At 43.1% G+C, this 20,518-nt stretch overlaps 1 protein-coding gene across 1 annotated transcript in view; it reads right to left on the bottom strand.

Annotated features, from left to right (window-relative positions):
• The window catches only part of LOC124121320 (transmembrane protein 132E-like), a 92,905-nt gene that overhangs the window by 51,620 nt on the left and 20,767 nt on the right, over positions 1-20,518 (bottom strand). Inside the window, exons 2-3 of the mRNA XM_046484317.2 lie at positions 9,739-10,546; positions 1,413-1,562 (exon numbers count right to left, since the gene is read on the bottom strand). Coding sequence (XP_046340273.1) covers positions 1,413-1,562; positions 9,739-10,546 — 958 coding nt within the window. The remainder of the gene's footprint in view (positions 1-1,412; positions 1,563-9,738; positions 10,547-20,518) is intronic.

Raw genomic sequence — 20,518 nt, 5'->3', positions numbered from 1 at the left:
AGGCTACTCCACCCCTTCTACATGGCTAGTCATTGCTTGGACCACAAGGCTACTCCACCCCTTCTACATGGCTAGTCATTGCTCGGACCACAAGGCTACTCCACCCCTTCTACATGGCTAGCCATTGCTCGGACCACAAGGCTACTCCACCCCTTCTACATGGCTAGTCATTGCTTGGCCACAAGGCTACTCCACCTTCTACATGGCTAGCCGTTGCTTGGACCACAAGGCTACTCCACCCCTTCTACATGGCTAGTCATTGCTTGGCCACAAGGCTACTCCACCCCTTCTACATGGCTAGTCATTGCTCGGACCACAAGGCTACTCCACCCCTTCTACATGGCTAGTCATTGCTCGGACCACAAGGCTACTCCACCCCTTCTACATGGCTAGCCGTTGCTCGGACCACAAGGCTACTCCACCCCTTCCACATGGCTAGCCGTTGCTTGGCCACAAGGCTACTCCACCCCTTCCACATGGCTAGCCGTTGCTTGGCCACAAGGCTACTCCACCCCTTCTACATGGCTAGCCGTTGCTTGGCCACAAGGCTACTCCACCCCTTCCACATGGCTAGCCGTTGCTTGGCCACAAGGCTACTCCACCCCTTCCACATGGCTAGTCATTGCTTGGCCACAAGGCTACTCCACCCCTTCCACATGGCTAGCCGTTGCTTGGCCACAAGGCTACTCCACCCCTTCCACATGGCTAGCCGTTGCTTGGCCACAAGGCTACTCCATCCCTTCTACATGGCTAGCCATTGCTTGGCCACAAGGCTACTCCACCCCTTCTACATGGCTAGTCATTGCTTGGCCACAAGGCTACTCCACCCCTTCCACATGGCTAGCCATTGCTTGGCCACAAGGCTACTCCACCCCTTCTACATGGCTAGTCATTGCTCGGACCACAAGGCTACTCCACCCCTTCTACATGGCTAGTCATTGCTCGGACCACAAGGCTACTCCACCCCTTCTACATGGCTAGTCATTGCTCGGACCACAAGGCTACTCCACCCCTTCTACATGGCTAGTCATTGCTCGGACCACAAGGCTACTCCACCCCTTCTACATGGCTAGCCATTGCTCGGACCACAAGGCTACTCCACCCCTTCTACATGGCTAGCTGTTGTTTGGCCACAAGGCTACTCCACCCCTTCTACATGGCTAGTCATTGCTTGGACCACAAGGCTACTCCACCCTTTCTACATGGCTAGTCATTGCTCGGACCACAAGGCTACTCCACCCCTTCTACATGGCTAGCCTTTGCTTGGACCACAAGGCTACTCCACCCCTTCTACATGGCTAGCCTTTGCATGGACCACAAGACTACTCAATGTCTCTGCAGGAAACATTGAACTTTCAGCAACGTGGACTGGAAGAGAGGTGACCAAAGTGGCATGAATATATTTGTCTTACCTTGACCTCTGGCTGAGCTTTTCAGTGTCCTTGACGAAGGCTGTAACTGTGGCAGATCGCTGTCTGTCACTGATCTCGACATATATACTCCATGGGCTGTTCTCACTCACCACTGCATCTCGAATCAGAAGCCCATTACGCACCTTCACCCTGAAAACAATAGGTTAACACTTACTTCGAGAAACAGGAACAACACAAGAAATGAAGTCATGGAGGTTTGGTTTGGCCTTGACCAAGTCTCATGTAACAGATGGCACAAATTACAACTTGACCGAGGGTACGGGTGGCCCAGTCGTCTAAGGCGCCGCAATTCGCTGTGCAGAGTTGCGTCCCTTGGGCACGCCAGAAACCTATGATTGTGGGTTCGAATCCCGGTTCGCCCTGATTATGTTTCTAGGTTTGTCAGCACCATACCCCTGTTCGTGGGTTTCACCGAAGTGGTAAACGTCTGAGACGTGCATTACTTCGAGCTTTCCTCCCACATTAAGCTGACACACCGTGATATAACTGGAATAATGTTAAAAGCGGCATTAACCCCAACTCACTCACTCACTCACTTACAACTTGACCTTGACTGAAACGGGCACCAGAGACATAGAGGTGAAGCTTGTGGGGGGGTCATGTACTATTCACCCTGATTATGTTTCTAGGCTTCTCAGCACTATACCCAGGCCCGTTGGTTTCACCAAAGTGGTAAACATCTAAGACCTGCATCACTTCAGGCTTTCCTCCCAAAACAAACTGACACGCCGTGACATAAGCCCACTCACTCACTCTATAGTTGTTCTCCAAGGTTAAACATTCATCAAGGACTATTGCTAAGGGTGGCTTAACTCCCAGCAAGTTTGATTCATGTGGTTCAAACACCACTGTATTTGTTTTTTGTTTATTTGTTTGCCTGTTGATTAACGCCCATGATGGCGGTCCGTAAATAATTGAGTTTTGACCTGACAATCCAGTGATCGACATAATGAGCATCGATCCATGCAAATGGAATACGATGACATGCATTAACCAAGTCAGCAAGCCTGACCACCAGATCCCGTTAGTCACCTCTTAAGACAAGCATAGATGCCTCTTACGGCAAGCATGGCTTGCTGAGGACCTATTCTAACCCAGATCTTCACGGGTCCCACAGTATTTGTATGCTAATCAACAGAATTGTTTACCCAAATTACACAAAAATGATGTCTCCAGTCACACAAGGTAATGTCAAGACCTAGATGGAAATTGGACGATGTCTCCTGTCACACAAGGTAATGTCAGGATCTAGATGGAAATTGGACGATGTCTCCTGTCACACAAGGTAATGTCAGGACCTAGATGGAAATAGGAGGATCTCTCCTGTCACACAAGGTAATGTCAGGACCTAGATGGAAATCGGACGATGTCTCCTGTCACACAAGGTAATGTCAGGACCTAGATGGAAATTGGACGATGTCTCCTGTCACACAAGGTAATGTCAGGACCTAGATGGAAATAGGACGATGTCTCCTGTCACACAAGGTAATGTCAGGACCTAGATGGAAATTGGACGATGTCTACTGTCACACAAGGTAATGTCAGGACCTAGATGGAAATAGGACGATGTCTCCTATCACACAAGGTAATGTCAGGACCTAGATGGAAATTGGACGATGTCTCCTGTCACACAAGGTAATGTCAGGACCTAGATGGAAATAGGACGATGTCTCCTGTCACACAAGGTAATGTGAGGACCTAGATGGAAAAAGGACGATGTCTCCTATCACACAAGGTAATGTCAGGATCTAGATGGAAATAGGACGATGTCTCCTATCACACAAGGTAATGTCAGGATCTAGATGGAAATAGGACGATGTCTCCTGTCACACAAGGTAATGTCAGGACCTAGATGGAAATTGGACGATGTCTCCTGTCACACAAGGTAATGTCAGGATCTAGATGGAAATAGGACAATGTCTCCTGTCACACAAGGTAATGTGAGGACCTAGATGGAAATTGGACGGCATACTCCCAGCCTAGTCCCTTTAGTGTTTACAAACATCCCAAATGTTACCATCTCAACTTTCCAGCCTGCCCAGGGATCAAGCAACATGAGGATGATTTGATTAAGTCATTTGTGAAAGTGTAAATATGAAGTTTCCATGGCAACAGTTTAAGTTTGAGTCCTTAAGAGGATTTCTCTGTTTAATAACCATCAGATGGTGTATAGCTCTAATGGAAGTCAAGTCGAACATATTATCATTCCAATTTCACCACTCCAGACTTCCAACACTAAACAACATGTGATAGGACAACATTCTTTATGCCCACAATTTTTGCCAGCGATAAAATCTTCCCATTTGCCTCCGGGACAAAATACCCACGAGTTTGGAATAAATCATGCTGTGGAACTACTTTGCCAGCGGTCTTGCTTTCACAGATGGATGAACACAGTGGTCAGTGAGGTGGCACATAGGCTGTTGTTCGCACCAAACGTATCTCTACAGACTACAAATTTGCACTTGTGTTGATAAAGTACAAAATGAAATGACAGAATTTTCTAAAGTTTCAGAATTTGATTGCCTCATGGGAGATGTTGAGCGTTAAATTCACGTTGATTCAGTGTGAATTCAAGAGTATGGTGACCTAGATTCAAAAAAGATGGTGTTCAGCTATATTGTTACACGTAGCTGCATTAACCCTGTCATATTTTTTCGTGCTCCCTTGACAGACAATCCTTCAAGAGTGGATGAGGTTACCTCTAGCAACCTGAATAATGGCGAAACACTACTGTATCTTTCACTCAGGTCATGGGTGCGGTGTAAATTACAACCCCTGTCATGCTAATACTCCCATACAAGGAAACTTGTTTGACCAACACTCTATCTTTGTTGTGACCCTGACATTTTATTGTCATTAATATAACTTACATGACAAGCACAGCTTCAACTGTCTTTTCCAACTAAAATGTATGTAATAATATATAAAAACTTTGCCATCCACCCTCAGGGGTTATCTAAAACGGCTCCAAGGCGGGATATTTCGGCACCAAGTCTGCAGCAAGTGTCAGTAAATTGGAGTGAGTGAGTGAGTGAGTATGGTTTTACGCCGCTTTTAGCAATATTCCTGCAATATTACAGCGGGGGACACCAGAAATGGGCTTCACACATTGTACCCATGTAGGGAATCGAACCCGGGTCTTCAGCGTGACGAGCAAACGCTTAAACCACTAGGCTACCCAACCGCCCCTCCCCAATTGGAATTACAAATTCCCCATTCATGTCATGTAGTAATAACTAATGTTATGGCTCTGTCCAGGTGATTATAACCTTGTCAATAACAGTTACAAGGCTATTATACATCCCTTTTGCATTGCTGATTTGTGTGAAAATAAGTGTAATATCTGCTTAAAATGTTGTATTATCAAGTTAATTGTTTGGTTTTATACATGGGAGCTTATTAAGATTACTTAAAGACTGATCTGATCTGGCAAGTTTGGAGAGTCGGGGTGGTATAAGGGAATATGGTAATAGACTCCTTTATGATTCTCACATACAAACTCTGTTATTATTCTCAGGTACTTCAAGAATATCCCTCAAATCCAAAGTTCAGGATAAAACCAACCAAAACGTGAAAAGGGCAGTTACAATGAGAGACTTGGTCTAATGTTGTGACAAATTGTTGCTCATGCTATGAACCAGTGGTTGATGCAGGGTCTATGGGTACAGGTATGGTGCTGACAAGCCAAAAAGCCTTATTAAGATTCTGAAAGGCTGCAGGAACCATAACAAAAAGCTTCCCATTGAGTCCCAGAAACATACCCCAGAACAACCATGTTCTTTTTCGGATTCTGAAAGATTTAAGGAACTATTACAACAAGCTCCCATAGCTCCCAGTCCTACAAACATACCCCAGAACAACCATATTCTTTTTAGGATTCTGAAAGATTTAAGGAACTATTACAACAAGCTCCCATAGCTTTGAGTCCTACAAACATACTCCAGATCAACCATATTCTTTTTAGGATTCTGAAAGGTTTAAGGAACCATTAGAACATGCTCCCACAACTCCAAGTCCTACAAACATACCCCAGGCCAACCATATTCTTTTTAAGGTTCTGAAAGATTTAGGGAACTATTATAACAAGCTCCTACAGCTCCGAGTCCTACAAACATACCCCAGAATGACCATAATCTTTCTAAGATTCTGAAAGATTTAGGGAACTATTATAACAAGCTCCCACAGCTCCGAGTCCTACAAACATACCCCAGAATGACCATATTCTTTTTAGGATTCAGAAAGGTTTAAGGAACCATTAGAACATGCTCCCACAGCTTCGAGTCCTACAAACATACCCCAGAACAACCATATTCTTTTTAAGATTCTGAAAGATTTAAGAACCATTATAACAAGTTCCCAAACTCCCAGTCCTACAAACAAACCCCAGAACAGCTATGTTCTTTTTAAGATTCTGAAAGGTTTAAGAACCATCACAATAAGCTTGGATCCCTCCCGCCAGAGCTCTCACAAATCCTCCTACTCCACTTCACACCATGCCCTGCCCAGCACTTTCCGAAACTGTCATCCTATACTCACGAGTCAACAAAGCCCTCACTACCAGGACAGTCCGGGTGCTACTTCAACACTATCAAGTAGTCCCGCAGAGCTGGTACTACACCAGTGATATGCTACCCTCACACCGTCCCCGACGCATATACCTGTCTATACATGCAATCCACTGGCACTAAAGCAGGAAATATTATATCATCATTTTCAATTTTTTTCCTCACCAAACATTCTTGGTTTCTTTCTTTTTTCACATGAGTCAATAAAGCGGTAATTGTTTTTTGAATGTACTACTCGATTGTGAGGTGTAGTGACAGGAGGGTTGAGGGGTTTACACATATCTGTTTCATATCCCTCTCCAAAATGTCACATGGCATTTAGTCAAACTGGGGGATATGACAGTACCCCATACCACACACTGAACTACTGGTGGCTCATTGTAACCCTACTGATGTATGCCTACCACACACACTCTACCCATACATTTTAGGGGGTGAAACGATACAGCAAGGTCATGATACGATACGTATCACTTAGATAGGTCATGATACGATACGTATCATGTTATGCAAATCGCGTGGATATTTCTTGACCATAAATATTTCAGGACAGGTTCAAAAACGCTTAGGGGTCATTAAATGAGTAGTAATGTATTTTAGCAAGTGTCTTGTCTTGTATTGATACCGAAAAAAACCTATCATGTATCGTATCATCGCATGAAAACTTCCATTGCACCGATATCTCATTTCACCTCTATGACATTGTCATGTTAAGACTCTGCTCAACATGCACATCAGTAGATGATGAAAAGCGGCATCTAATTCACTGTAATAAACATAGCTAATAATGAATAATATTAAGTAATAAACTAGCTAATAACGAATAATATTAAGTAATAAACTAGCTAATAACGAATAATATTAAGTAATAAACTAGCTAACAAAGTTACCAAAATAAAGTGAAGATGGAGATGGCCTGGGCCCCATTCAACAAAGCGATCATAGCGCCAAGATTACTGTAACTCCCACACATTAACATAAGACTTGGCTCGGTTCCCTTTGAGTTTGATATGACTGTAGCTTACTGTATTTATGTTTTTCAAAGATCGGCATTTCAAGATGTACTTATTTTCCCTGTTGATGTTTCAGGTAGTCAAGGGTGTGTAGAATCATACTCACTCACTCACTCACTCACAATAATAAATGAGTTTTTTCACCACAGAGATAAAATCTGTCTGCTTGAAAACCCACAAGAATGTCACACAGTGCCGTGACACATGGTTATGAATTATTGATTGATAGCAATATTTCGGTATGTCCTACTGCGGTGTTATTCAACACCAGCATCTGACAAACATGAATAACTGGCTCAAATGGAACCATACAAGAAACTGTCCCAATCAAAAGATAGCTGTTTACACTCCGCTCGTGGTTTATCCTACCCAACTGAACTTCAGCATGGAACAGCCATTAACTAACTCCAGTCGTCTGCTTCGAGGGTTCGCTTGTCTTACCTATCAGACGGAGATCACATACAGTAAACAACAGCTAACCCCAGCCATTGTAGGCCCCACTCTTCCCAGTGCTCTAAACCTACAGGATTTGCCCAAAAGCTTGCCGTCAGTAATTGTAGTTTGTCTTCAAAGCCCGGGGTATAAGACCTCATATACCTCAAGTCTCAGGTACAGCCGGTATTGTCCAACTAGGAGTTATATTTCTAAGGTTTGCGAGACTGGGTATTTTTTTATACGGTTTGTAAATTGGTTTGTTTTTTTGACAGTATTGCGGGGAGACGGTTGTTGATAGCACTGGCCGTGTTTGAAGTGAGATGGGAAATCGTTTGATAAACACATGCCTCCATATTCACAGAACAACTTGGTTTGCATAACCTTTCCCAGGCTTATCTCCAACACTGGATCACTTTCTAGAAGAATGGCCTAACAAAAAGGTCTCCGCCAATACACTGCAGACATACTGAAATTGGCTCAATTACAACCAATCATTATTATCCCACACGAACATGGTCAATTTGCCCCTCATTTATCTTACAGCATAACCATCAAAGATAACTGCTTCAATTTTCATGTCAACCATCTTGACAAGCCCACTTTCACAACACTGCTATTGAATACTGAGCACAAACTGCTGACTTTTCAATTACATTGAGCCACTTCTGTAAGATAAGATCTCATCATGGAGTTAATGACTGCACTGAAAATAGACATTTAAATGTAATTTCAAAAGCATGTTTTCATCACGCGATAACATACAAATTAACTTTTTAAGAAGGTTCTTATTTCCTGACACAGGGACTTTCTTAAAGGCTTTGAATTATGTTTGAATTAACGGTCAGTATCATGTACCTTCTTTCGCCACATCTTTGGTCGAGAGTGACATCGTGATACAATGATGCAATGATACAGAGATAGACACAGCCACTAGCCCATTTGTTCAAGACTAGTTGTTTCATCCTGAACTCTAGATATTTGACATACCGTATTCAACGTAATAAGCTCCCAGGGCAATATTTGCTAATATATTGGCAAGTGAACAATCCCAATTAGCACCCCTTCCAACTGATCAATGTACACAAGACTTATTTATTCGCGTATGATACACACTCGTGTGTTATATGCACCCTTAATTATGGGCAATATAATTCTGGAAAAATATATCTGTCGTACATAAACATTTCAGGTTGTCAGCTTAAACCACAAAATTTATCTTTCAACTCTGTTTTTTCCACCAAAATAATATTCTAATAAGAGCCCCCTATTGCTAATTTTGAGAGCGCCCTGGGCGCTTATTACGTCGAATACGGTAACCACTAGTTGGATATGACCAATGATGTCTACCCCGTAATGCCAAGACACACACATGCCATAACAATGAATTCCTTCACAAGCAGTGTTCCAACTTAAGGTGGGATCTTTGAGGTGTGCTCCTATAGTATTTGAATGTAGAGATCCTCAAAATTCTTACCTTTAAAGATTACCCCTTGACTCTCACACTTACTTACAATCACTTACAAAAGTGTGAATGAGAAAACACTATCTAACACTGAAAGCATAGGCAAAGACCCAAACCAGAGCAAAACATAGTATGTTGAGTAGCATATTTGATTTTCATGGCGATTGCTTCACTTTTGCTGCAACTATTCCACTGAAATTAGCAAATTTCCTTAATAAACTTATTCATTGATAAGTCTTCTTAGAGATTTTTTTCTAATCTATGCAGATATGTCATATGTTCTAAAGTCATTAAAATAGTCATATGGAAATAATGGCAGCAATATTCCAGCTATACGACGTCAGTCTGTAAATAACTTAATCTGGACCAGACAATCCAGTGATTGACATCATGAGCATCGATCTCCGCAATTGGGTCACAATGACATGCATCGACCAAGTCAGCGAGCCTGATTGACTGATCCCATAGTCGCCTCATAAAAGACAAGCATTGGTTGCTACAGACCAGTCATAGCCCAGATCTTCAGGGCGTTGATAGCCTTGTGATCCCATAGTCGCCTCTTAAAAGACAAGCATTGGTTGCTACAGACCAATCATAGCCCAGATCTTCAGGGCGTTGATAGCCTTGTGATCCCATAGTCGCCTCTTAAAAGACAAGCATTGGTTGCTACAGACCAATCATAGCCCAGATCTTCAGGGCGTTGATAGCCTTGTGATCCCATAGTCGCCTCTTAAAAGACAAGCATTGGTTGCTACAGACCAATCATAGCCCAGATCTTCAGGGCGTTGATAGCCAGCCTTGTGAAGGGGAACCCTTGTTTTACTTACTTGATGACAATCACTTGAAGTTTTGAGCCGGTATCCAGGTACACGGGAACATCAAACTTGGCCGCTGGAAAGAAATCCTGTGTTGGTACGTGAAATATAAGATTCTGATCCTTTCGTATTTCGTAGTTGTATTCCTTTTCTGCCAAACGAATCGTTGCAATGAAGGTCTTTTTCTGATCGGTATTGCCCGACATGGAGCGTCCTGGTACGATGGAGTTGGATGCACTGGCACATTCATGGTTGGCGCCGACTCGGGAGACGTGGTAATACACAGACACATCAGTGTCATTATGGTGCCACCAATCCGACGGAAGCTCAATGCCCATCACACACACACTGTCCCTCTCACTGAGAACGCACACTGCTGACAGCTGTTGGTGCTGATGCTCCACAAACATCTGACCACACCATTGCTGATCATACCCATAAACATTGTACATTCCGTCAGCTTTCCGACTACCAAAAGGCTGTGCATGCACCAGTACCTGTAAAAGTGACCATTTGGGTGTGAGTCTGTCTGTGACAATATGTGCACTCATGTCAGTGTTGTACAAGATCTGTCTGTGCATGAGGTTGAGGTTCTCGCCCTCGCTCCGGGCTTCTTCCAGCAGTGCGTCCGGTACAGACTGGTACACCTCGAATGGTCCATGGTGGACCCGGAGCTTGTATAGCTCTGAAGGATGAGTCACGATAAACGCCTCCTTTTCCGTCACCCGCGGATCCTTCGTCCGGAGCTTCTGATACGTTGACTTGAGGAAGAAGCCATCTTTCGGGTCATTGAAAGATATGTCCACGCCCCGGACTATACCTGAAATTTGAATAGGAAAAATAAGTAAAATCTTCAAATACCTATCTTAAGAAGAGTTAAATACTCTGAAAAAGATAAATCCAGACCAGCATCATCCTAAGATGTTACTTTATACCCTTCAGTTATACCCTTCAGTTATACCCTTCAGTTACACCCTTCAGTTACACCCTTCAGTTACACCCTTCAGTTATACCCTTCAGTTACACCCTTCAGTTATACCCTTCAGTTACACCCTTCAGTTATACCCTTCAGTTACACCCTTCAGTTATACCCTTCAGTTACACCCTTCAGTTATACCCTTCAGTCATTATACCCTTCAGTTACACCCTTCAGTTATACCCTTCAGTTAGAAAGTAAAGGAGTATGGTCCTATGACAGTTTGGGCAATATTCCAGCAATGTCACAGAGGAGAACACCAGAATTTCTCTTCACTCATTGTACCCTAGTGGGGAACCAAACACAGACATTTGGCATGATGAGTGAACACTTTACCCACTGGGCTACCCTATCGCCCACATGACCCTTTAGAGCCCTTCATATCAGCAATACAGTTATATACTGGTCCCTAGAGGTCCCAAGAACTTCAAGACTTCACTATCTTCCACAGATACAAACAATACATAATTGCAGTTAACACTGCTGATATTACTCTGAAGAGAAGCATTGGATACAAGTGACCTGTACTGTCTTGGAATCCCAACAGGAGGTACTTGGGGCCTATTCTGCCCTGGAATGGCAACATGGAGACAAGCATGGGGCACTGGGGGCCTATTCTGCCCTGGAATGGCATCATGGAGACAAGCATGGGGTACTGGGGGCCTATTCTGCCCTGGAATCCCCACATAGAGACAAGCATAAGGTACTGGGGACCTATTCTGCCCTGGAATCCCCACATGGAGACAAGCATGGGGTATTCGGGGCCTATTCTGCCCTGAATCTCAACATGGGGACAAGCATGGGATACTGGGAACTGTACTTTCTTGGAAACCCAACAGGAGGTACTGGGGGCCTATTCTGAGAATTAATCCCTACATGGAGACAAGCATGGCTTATTGGGGGCCTAGTTTGGAATCCCTACACTACAAGAAGATTGGCTCTTCTTTGGGATAACGACCAAAGCTGCCTTGCAACTTCAGGTATTCTCACAAGTATTTTTCTACAGCCATAGAGTCAAAACATGACCATATCTCATACACTAACAACAGAACAATATTTTCAAATGCGCTGTACTCTGCTCCATACTATACTGGAGTTGCACTACACTATAGGATAATTCTGTGGGTTTTTTACCAGATGTTGTATCGCTATAACATAAATAAACACCAGCTATTTCAAACTTCCAAAACAGATCATTAACTCTAGTGCCAAAAGTCCTTGAAAGAATGCCACATTTCCTCAACCTGCACTAACATGTCTGCCAATTTGAAATCAGACACGGCAAACTTCAGGAAGCTTTAAATACCTGCTGATATACAGTGGTGAGCGAGATACTGTAATTATTTTATCAACACTTTTGATAAGAAAAGGCACAAGTATTTCTTCATTATTTACTTGGCATTTCCCATGGACATAAAGAATTTCACAAGTATTTACAAGTTCCCAAATAGAAGCCCAATCCCTTAAATTTGCCATCTTTAAGCTACAACCAAGCCTTATCTTCAAATATCAAAGTTGCATCTGCACTATCAGCAGTTGTCATCAGTCAGTATATAATTAAGCTAACCAGTTGTGAGGAATGCAGTATGTATGTTAGAGGCTACACCAGATGAGATGACATGTAGTTTAGTATCCAGGGCATCGGAAGTCAACATGTTTACCAAGTCCCCCTCCTGTAACCGAGCCACTGAACTGATACCAAGTCGCCCTCCTGTAACCGAGCCACTGAACTGATACCAAGTCCCCCTCCTGTAACCGAGCCACAGAACTGATACCAAGTCGCCCTCCTGTAACCGAGCCACTGAACTGATACCAAGTCGCCCTCCTGTAACAGAGTCACTGAACTGATACCAAGTCGCCCTCCTGTAACCGAGTCACTGAACTGATACCAAGTCGCCGCCCTGTTACCGAGTCGCTGAACTGATACCAAGTCGCCGCCCTGTTACCGAGCCACTGAACTGATACCAAGTCGCCCTCCTGTAACCGAGCCACTGAACTGATACCAAGTCGCCGCCCTGTTACCGAGTCGCTGAACTGATACCAAATCGCCGCCCTGTTACCGAGCCACTGAACTGATACCAAGTCGCCCTCCTGTAACCGAGCCACTGAACTGATACCAAGTCCCCCTCCTGTAACCGAGCCACAGAACTGATACCAAGTCGCCCTCCTGTAACCGAGCCACTGAACTGATACCAAGTCGCCCTCCTGTAACAGAGTCACTGAACTGATACCAAGTCGCCCTCCTGTAACCGAGTCACTGAACTGATACCAAGTCGCCGCCCTGTTACCGAGTCGCTGAACTGATACCAAGTCGCCGCCCTGTTACCGAGCCACTGAACTGATACCAAGTCGCCCTCCTGTAACCGAGCCACTGAACTGATACCAAGTCGCCGCCCTGTTACCGAGTCGCTGAACTGATACCAAATCGCCGCCCTGTTACCGAGCCACTGAACTGATACCAAGTCACCCTCCTGTAACCGAGTCACTGAACTGATACCAAGTCGCCCTCCTGTAACCAAGCCACTGAACTGATACAGTCATTGAGCTGATACCAAGTCACTGAACTGGTACCAAGTCGCCGTCCTGTTACTGAGTCACTGAACTGATACCAAGTCACCCTCATGTAACCTAGTCGCTGAACTGATAACAAGTCGCCCTCCTGTAACCGAGTCACAGAACTGATACCAAGTCGCCGTCCTGTTACCCAGCCACTGAACTGATACCAAGTCACCATCCTGTAACCGAGCCACTGAACTGATACAGTCATTGAGCTGATACCAAGTCACTGAACTGATACCAAGTCGGAGACCTGTAACCGAGCCACTGAACTGATACCAAGTCGCCCTCATGTAACCTAGTCGCTGAACTGATACCAAGTCGCCCTCTTGTAACCAAGTCACTGAACTGATACCAAGTCACCCTCCTGTTACCGAGTCGCTGAACTGATACCAAGTCGCCCTCCTGTAACCGAGCCACTGAACTGATACCAAGTCGCCCTCCTGTTACCGAGTCGCTGAACTGAGTTCATGAGCTGACTGAACTGGTAGGACCAGATTCGTTCAGAATCACATCTGCTTCTGTAATATCCAAGTTTTCTAACAGACTCCATATGTTGCTTTGTCAATTTAAACTGTTTTGTCTTGTCAACCATTTGAGCCCCTAAATCCCTCCATACCCCTCAATCTCTCCATACCCCCCTTGCAGCTACCATCTGCCCCATCGACATTTCATGATTTTGTCTCATTTGGTTATTCCATGGTATTCCTCCTGATTTTATCTCTTCAATTCCCCCCCCCCCCCCCCCCCCCCCCTCCCCCTCCCCCCCAAAGTAGCAGGTAACTGGGACACGGGACACTTATCCCCCACAAGACATGCCTCACATTCTCGAACCCTGTTGATGACATGCTGTCAGTCTAAATTACAGACCAGCACAGATTAATAGCCCCAGTTCCACATTGCTGCATCAGTGACAGTCTTGATTGGCTATTGACAAGCTGTGCCTCATCTAACGTTTTGTGCGCACACAAAATCATTTGTCATAATGTTGATTGCCCTGTGAAAATTCTTGATCTGTAAACTTTGATGTTTCTGAAAAATGTACCACTGATATCTCATTGTAAATTCAATTCAAAATAAACCGACTGTGCTTTCACTATTCCAGAGCAATATTCATTGTGTTGAGTTGCCTATTGCCTACTTAGAGATGCAAAGGCAGGTATAATCTTACCATGGGGAGACACAAGCTATTCTACCTTGCTGTCAAACTGCTCAACTTGTTAGCTGCATACCACACTAAGACTCATCCAATTACCTAACACATTCACACACACAACCAATATCACAACACAAATCCACACCTTCACCACACAATGGAACACACAACACACAATGGAACACACAACACACATCCAAACACACCACACAAAAACACTACATAACACACAAACACACCAAACCACACACACATCATCCAAACGCACATCCGCACATCACACACCATCCACACAATACACCACACACAACACAACAATCACACAACACATGAGGATGCACAACCCACCACACACATCCATACAACACAAACGCACATCCACACCTCACACACCATCCACACAATACACCACACACAACACAACAATCACACAACACATGAGGATGCGCAACCCACCACACACATCCATACAACACAAACACACATCCACACCTCACACACCATCCACACAATACACCACACACAACACAACAATCACACAACACATGAGGATGCGCAACCCACCACACACATCCATACAACACAAACACACATCCACACCTCACACACCATCCACACAATACACCACACACAACACAACAATCACACAACACATGAGGATGCGCAACCCACCACACACATCCATACAACACAAACACACATCCATACAACACAAACGCACATCCACACCTCACACACCATCCACACAATACACCACACACAACACAACAATCACAACACATGAGGATGCGCAACCCACCACACACATCCATACAACACAAACACACATCCACACCTCACACACCATCCACACAATACACCACCCACATCCATAGAGCACAAACACACCATCCAACAACTCAACTCATACATATAAAAAGCTCCTGATGGATTTTGCTGACAGGCCTAACACGACTCAAAAGACATTATCAAAGGTGCACACTAAATATTGATGTTCAACAACCAAGAAATACTAACGCCTGCCCTCAGAACCCTCATGTAATAATTCTTCCATCTTGTTACTACTAAAGATAAAATCATCAAATGTTGTGCAGAACTATGTAATGCTCTACCTAAACACCTTCATGACAGCACTTCTCCCCACAACACAGGGCAAAAGTTGCAGGGGATTGTGAGCACCCGGGATGTTCAACTGGAATGACAACACATCACCTCATTCACATCCACATTATCGGTAAACAATATGAACCTCCTGTTCAGCTGGTCAATGTTCACCGCCCGCCCATGGAGTTGCTGGCAAATACCTGTAGATAATCACCATCTATAATGTGTAAGATATTAACCGTAATCCCCAATAATCCCTGGGCTCATGAACACCACCAACGCTGATGTAGAGATTGCCGAGCCTGCCGCCTGCCCCCGGCAAACACTTGAATTAACATACAATATTATCTGTTTCTGGGTATTCCATGGTAACGAACCTTGCCAAAATGTCATGACCCATATAGTCCTCCCTGATCTAGATAAATAATAGCTTAATGGAGGAACATTAGGGCTACACCTCATGTGATAATGTGTCTTATTCATAGAATGTGTATGTGTGAAGTACACGCAGAGAGGAACTTACTTCCAAATACCTTCCGTATAAAACACATACCACACCATATCATACACAATATATATCATACCATACACAATATATATCATATCATACCATACCATTAACAATATATACTCACCACCAAAAGAAACGCAAATACCATACATGTTGGTTAATATATGAAGACTTACTCATATTCAAGAGTTATTATTGGTTCTATGCACAAACGAACATACTGGTATGTTTAGTGAACCCGGGGCTCATGAATGTGATGTCATAGATCCATGACTCGAGATGCACTATTTGTCTCGTGCGGGATTAGCGGGTAAAGTTTGGAAATCATGTGCAGCATATCGCGATAAGAATAAAGTCACTCTGTGGTAACACTTGACTGATTGTTAGTTTTGTCATTAATTGGTACACAATGGAAACATCTTCTTAACGCACATACTTCATCATACCACAAGTACCAAACACTATAAATACCATACACAATGTCATACCATATACCATACCATACCATGCCTTCACAAATTTGTTAAACAGAAATTATCTGTATAGAAAGTATGGATATCACATTTTCATTTCCTTATCTAAAGCCATGGTTGGGTAGCCTAGTGGTTAGTGTGCTTGCTTATCATGCAGAAATTCTAGGTTTGATTTCCGATATGACTGAAGCGTTGCGAAATTTATAAACATAGCCTACACCATGACTCACTTGGTCACTGACACCCAGCAAAAACAAATCCCTACACTCACACTCTTCAATTCCTGCTCAGATGACCATCTTATCTCGTGTCTGCCGGTGCGAGGAACATCTATTATTGATCATGACCATGTGGATCATAATGTTTCAGGCTACAAATGTTAATCCATGGTCTCATAACTCTATACTTATTGATCCAACTGACACAGGAAATACCCATAGACAAAGAACAATGCACGTTTCAGACAGCCTTAGGGCAGATGGTCAGGAAATGGTTTGAAAATCGTCTATCATAAAGGGACATAACTCATAGCCTGAGTAATACTCATAATGGCTCAGTCGCTTTCATTGTTAAAAACAGGCCTTAATCCTGGGCAGAAATGGTCTGGTTTTCGGAGGAAGCATCTCCTTTATTCTGCAAAACAATGCCAGCATTGAAAAGGTTTTGGGAGTGCTGGGATGTGTAAACAATGAGACACCAGATGCTACTTTCTGGGCCACTATTTTTATTGGGGTATATTGTACGTGTTTGGTTTTTAAACTAATTAATATGTATTACGCACATACAGTGTTGAAAAATTATACCATGGTCAATATTGTAGTTTTTAGCATCTGCATTGGCTTTGATTGTACATGTTATAAAATCATGTACAGATTTCACATTTTTCTTCCAAACAATAAAATTTCTTTATTTATAGTTATTCATTGTGGTTTAACATCACTAATGGACAATCAACATAATTACAAGCAGGGTGAGTGCGTTTGGTTGAATGCTGCTTTTAACAGTATTCCAGTTGTGTCACGGTGTGGTTAAAGCGTTCGCTCGTCACGGGTGCGATTCCCGACATGGGTACAATGTGTGAAGCCCATTTCTGGTGTCCCCCGCCGTGATATTGCTGGAATATTGTTAAAAACGGCGTAAAACCATACTCACTCACTCCAGTTGTGTCATGGTGTGTGGGAGGAAAGCCAGAAGTAATGCAGGTCTAAGACGTTTACCAATTTGGTAAAACCAATTATCACAAGTATGGTGCTGACAAACCTAGAAACATATTTGAGGCAAACAAGGATTCAAACCCACAATCACAGATTTCTGGCATGCCCAAGGCACACCACTCTGTGCAGCGAATTGCAGTGTCTTAGATGACTGTGCCACCCGTGCCCCTTAATTACAAGCAAAATTAATCAAACGTGTCATTACTTTCAACAAATAAACTAGGAGATATTTCAAAGTAAAATACCCCCATCTGACAGCTCAATAAACATTTTCATATCAAATGCGGAAAAATGACAAAACTGTACATCAGGATGTAATTAGACAATGGAATAAATGGGAAGTCTATATCATTTTACACGCTGTTATCACCCCTCTATTCACTTCTGCAAAGATCGAATAATAAAGGGATGCTGGTGTCAGCTGGGACCTTTATGTTTTCCTACATGTGATCGAACATTCTACAAGTGGCCTCCGCCAGATCAGCCAGATAGTCAACAGAGTGTTACTAAGCCCAGTGCTGATGGAACCGTCCCATGATTCATCTTTCTACCTCACAACACAATCAACATGGCCTCCATAGCAGCAGCGGCCATATTGAACAGAGGAATTTGTTACTGTTGGAATAGTGGCTGGTGAATATCGATCCGTATCCCATGCCAGTTCCATCACTACATTATGGCCAATAGTGGCGGTCTGGCTCGGAGCATCTGATGAAGACTGATTGATGGGGGTCCAGTGACCGTACCACTGTGATCGGATGCTGATACGATGAATGCAACGGACAGATTAACTGACAGTAATGCCACACACCAACACTTACGAACACTGTATATGGATTAACAAGATGGCTTTGTAATTAAGTGACTCATGAGCCACGGAGTTCATTGATCCAGAAATGATTTGCCAATACTGAGAGGGCAGTTGATGTGTGGATATTCAGGGTATTGCAACAACTACATCTAATGGTGTTGACTTGATGGCCCTCGAGCTGGCCTTGTGTCTGCTACACAATCAGATATTGTTCCATGTCGTCATGAAGCATGCAGGTGTCTGATGGAACCTTTATCATCAAAGCAATTTCATTCTTTCCCATTAAAATCACATGGATTGAAAATTTCCAGATTAACGAATCAAGGGTTACGGTTAATGCTGTTTTGTAAACATGCATACAAGTTCGCTTGTTTGTTGTTTAATGCCACACTCCGCAATATTTGAGTCATAGGATGATGTCGTGTAAATAATCGAGTCTGAACCAGACCATCCAGCGTTGGATAGTGAGACTAGTAAAAATCTAGGCGGACTAGTTGTTTTATCCTAAAATCTAATCATTCTATATAACCACAAGTGAATCACCACAGTGGTTGACATCATGAGTATCTATCCACACAATTTGGATCGATGACATGCATCAACCAAGTCAGCGAGCCTGACCACCCGATCCTGTTAGTCGCCTTTTACGACAAGCATAGTGTCTTTTACGGCAAGCATGGGTTGCTGAAGACCTATTCTAACCCAGATCTTCATGGGTCTCCATTGAATTGACCTGTGAGGATTACAGGCAAAAATATAGGTCCCCAGCAACCTAGGCATGTCGTATGAGGTGACGAGATGGATCAGGTGGTCAGACTTGGTGACTTGGTTCATGCATATCATTGTATCCTAATTGCATGGATCAATGATCATGATGTCAGTCACTGGATTGTCTGATCTGGTCTGGTCTTGAATATGGCTGAATACCAGTGTGTCATCTAAGTGGGAGAAACGTCTGATATGATGCAGGTCTTAGACGCTTCGATGAAACCTACAATGGTGCTGACAAACCAAGAAACATAATCACCTCAAATCTGGGAATCCAACACACAATCATAGTTTCGGGGTATGCACCTCTACACAGCAAATTGCAACAATTTAGATAACTGGGTCCCCCATGTCCTTTAACCCACTGGAAGCACTTTAGGGGGACGCATTTAAAAAAAAAAAATTGTACTGAGATAAAAAAAATTATTAACATATTTGTTCCAATTCATATCAAGTCAAGATTTTTACCATGTCAATTTGACTATTGTTACTACTGTAGTTTTCACCATGTAACTGGTATTATACTACTCAAAAGAAGTTAAGGACCACCCCATTTCTTTCATATTACTATAGTTAATCTGTCATGTTTTGACACTCATGCCATGACAGATTATCTTTTGTAATATATTCTTTTGTGCAAATTCTCTTGTGCAGTATATATTAGCGCAATTTCAAAACATAATTTCTACCTTACTTGCCAAGAAATAGCTTCAATTCACCTAATTTTTCATTAGTGCACTTGCACTTTTAGAAAATGAATTTACTCATGTTTATATCGCCTAAAAACAATAGTTACTCTAACATGTCTGAGATTCTATCATAGGAATGTCCCCTCCAAAATGGGCGTCTCGACACCTTCTGTGAGGTACGAGCGTCTAAACAAACCTATTGAGAACTTTGTTAGAATAGAAGTTTTATTTAGACAAAGGGGACTGAATGAGGCCAGAGAGCTCACAATGGCATCAATACTGCCTGGCAGAGGGTACGAGGTGTTCCCAAGTACAGTATTCCCTCATTGTAAAAACACATTATATCTACAAAATTTCAAACAAAAACACCTATCATAAAAAAAATTGGATAAAACCTTTTATATCATAATTAATACAGCTACTGATGAACATATAATTTCATTATAAGGACATACAGGGACAATGCACTATAATGAGGATGGTCGGTAGAGATCAAAGGTTTTTCAGTGCAGGTTTAGCTGTGTCAAACCAAAG

Source organism: Haliotis rufescens, unplaced genomic scaffold (genome assembly GCF_023055435.1).
Source record: "Haliotis rufescens isolate VD_foot unplaced genomic scaffold, xgHalRufe1.0.p SCAF_21, whole genome shotgun sequence".
Taxonomy (NCBI): domain Eukaryota; kingdom Metazoa; phylum Mollusca; class Gastropoda; order Lepetellida; family Haliotidae; genus Haliotis; species Haliotis rufescens.
This window is presented reverse-complemented; position numbering and strand designations above follow the sequence as displayed.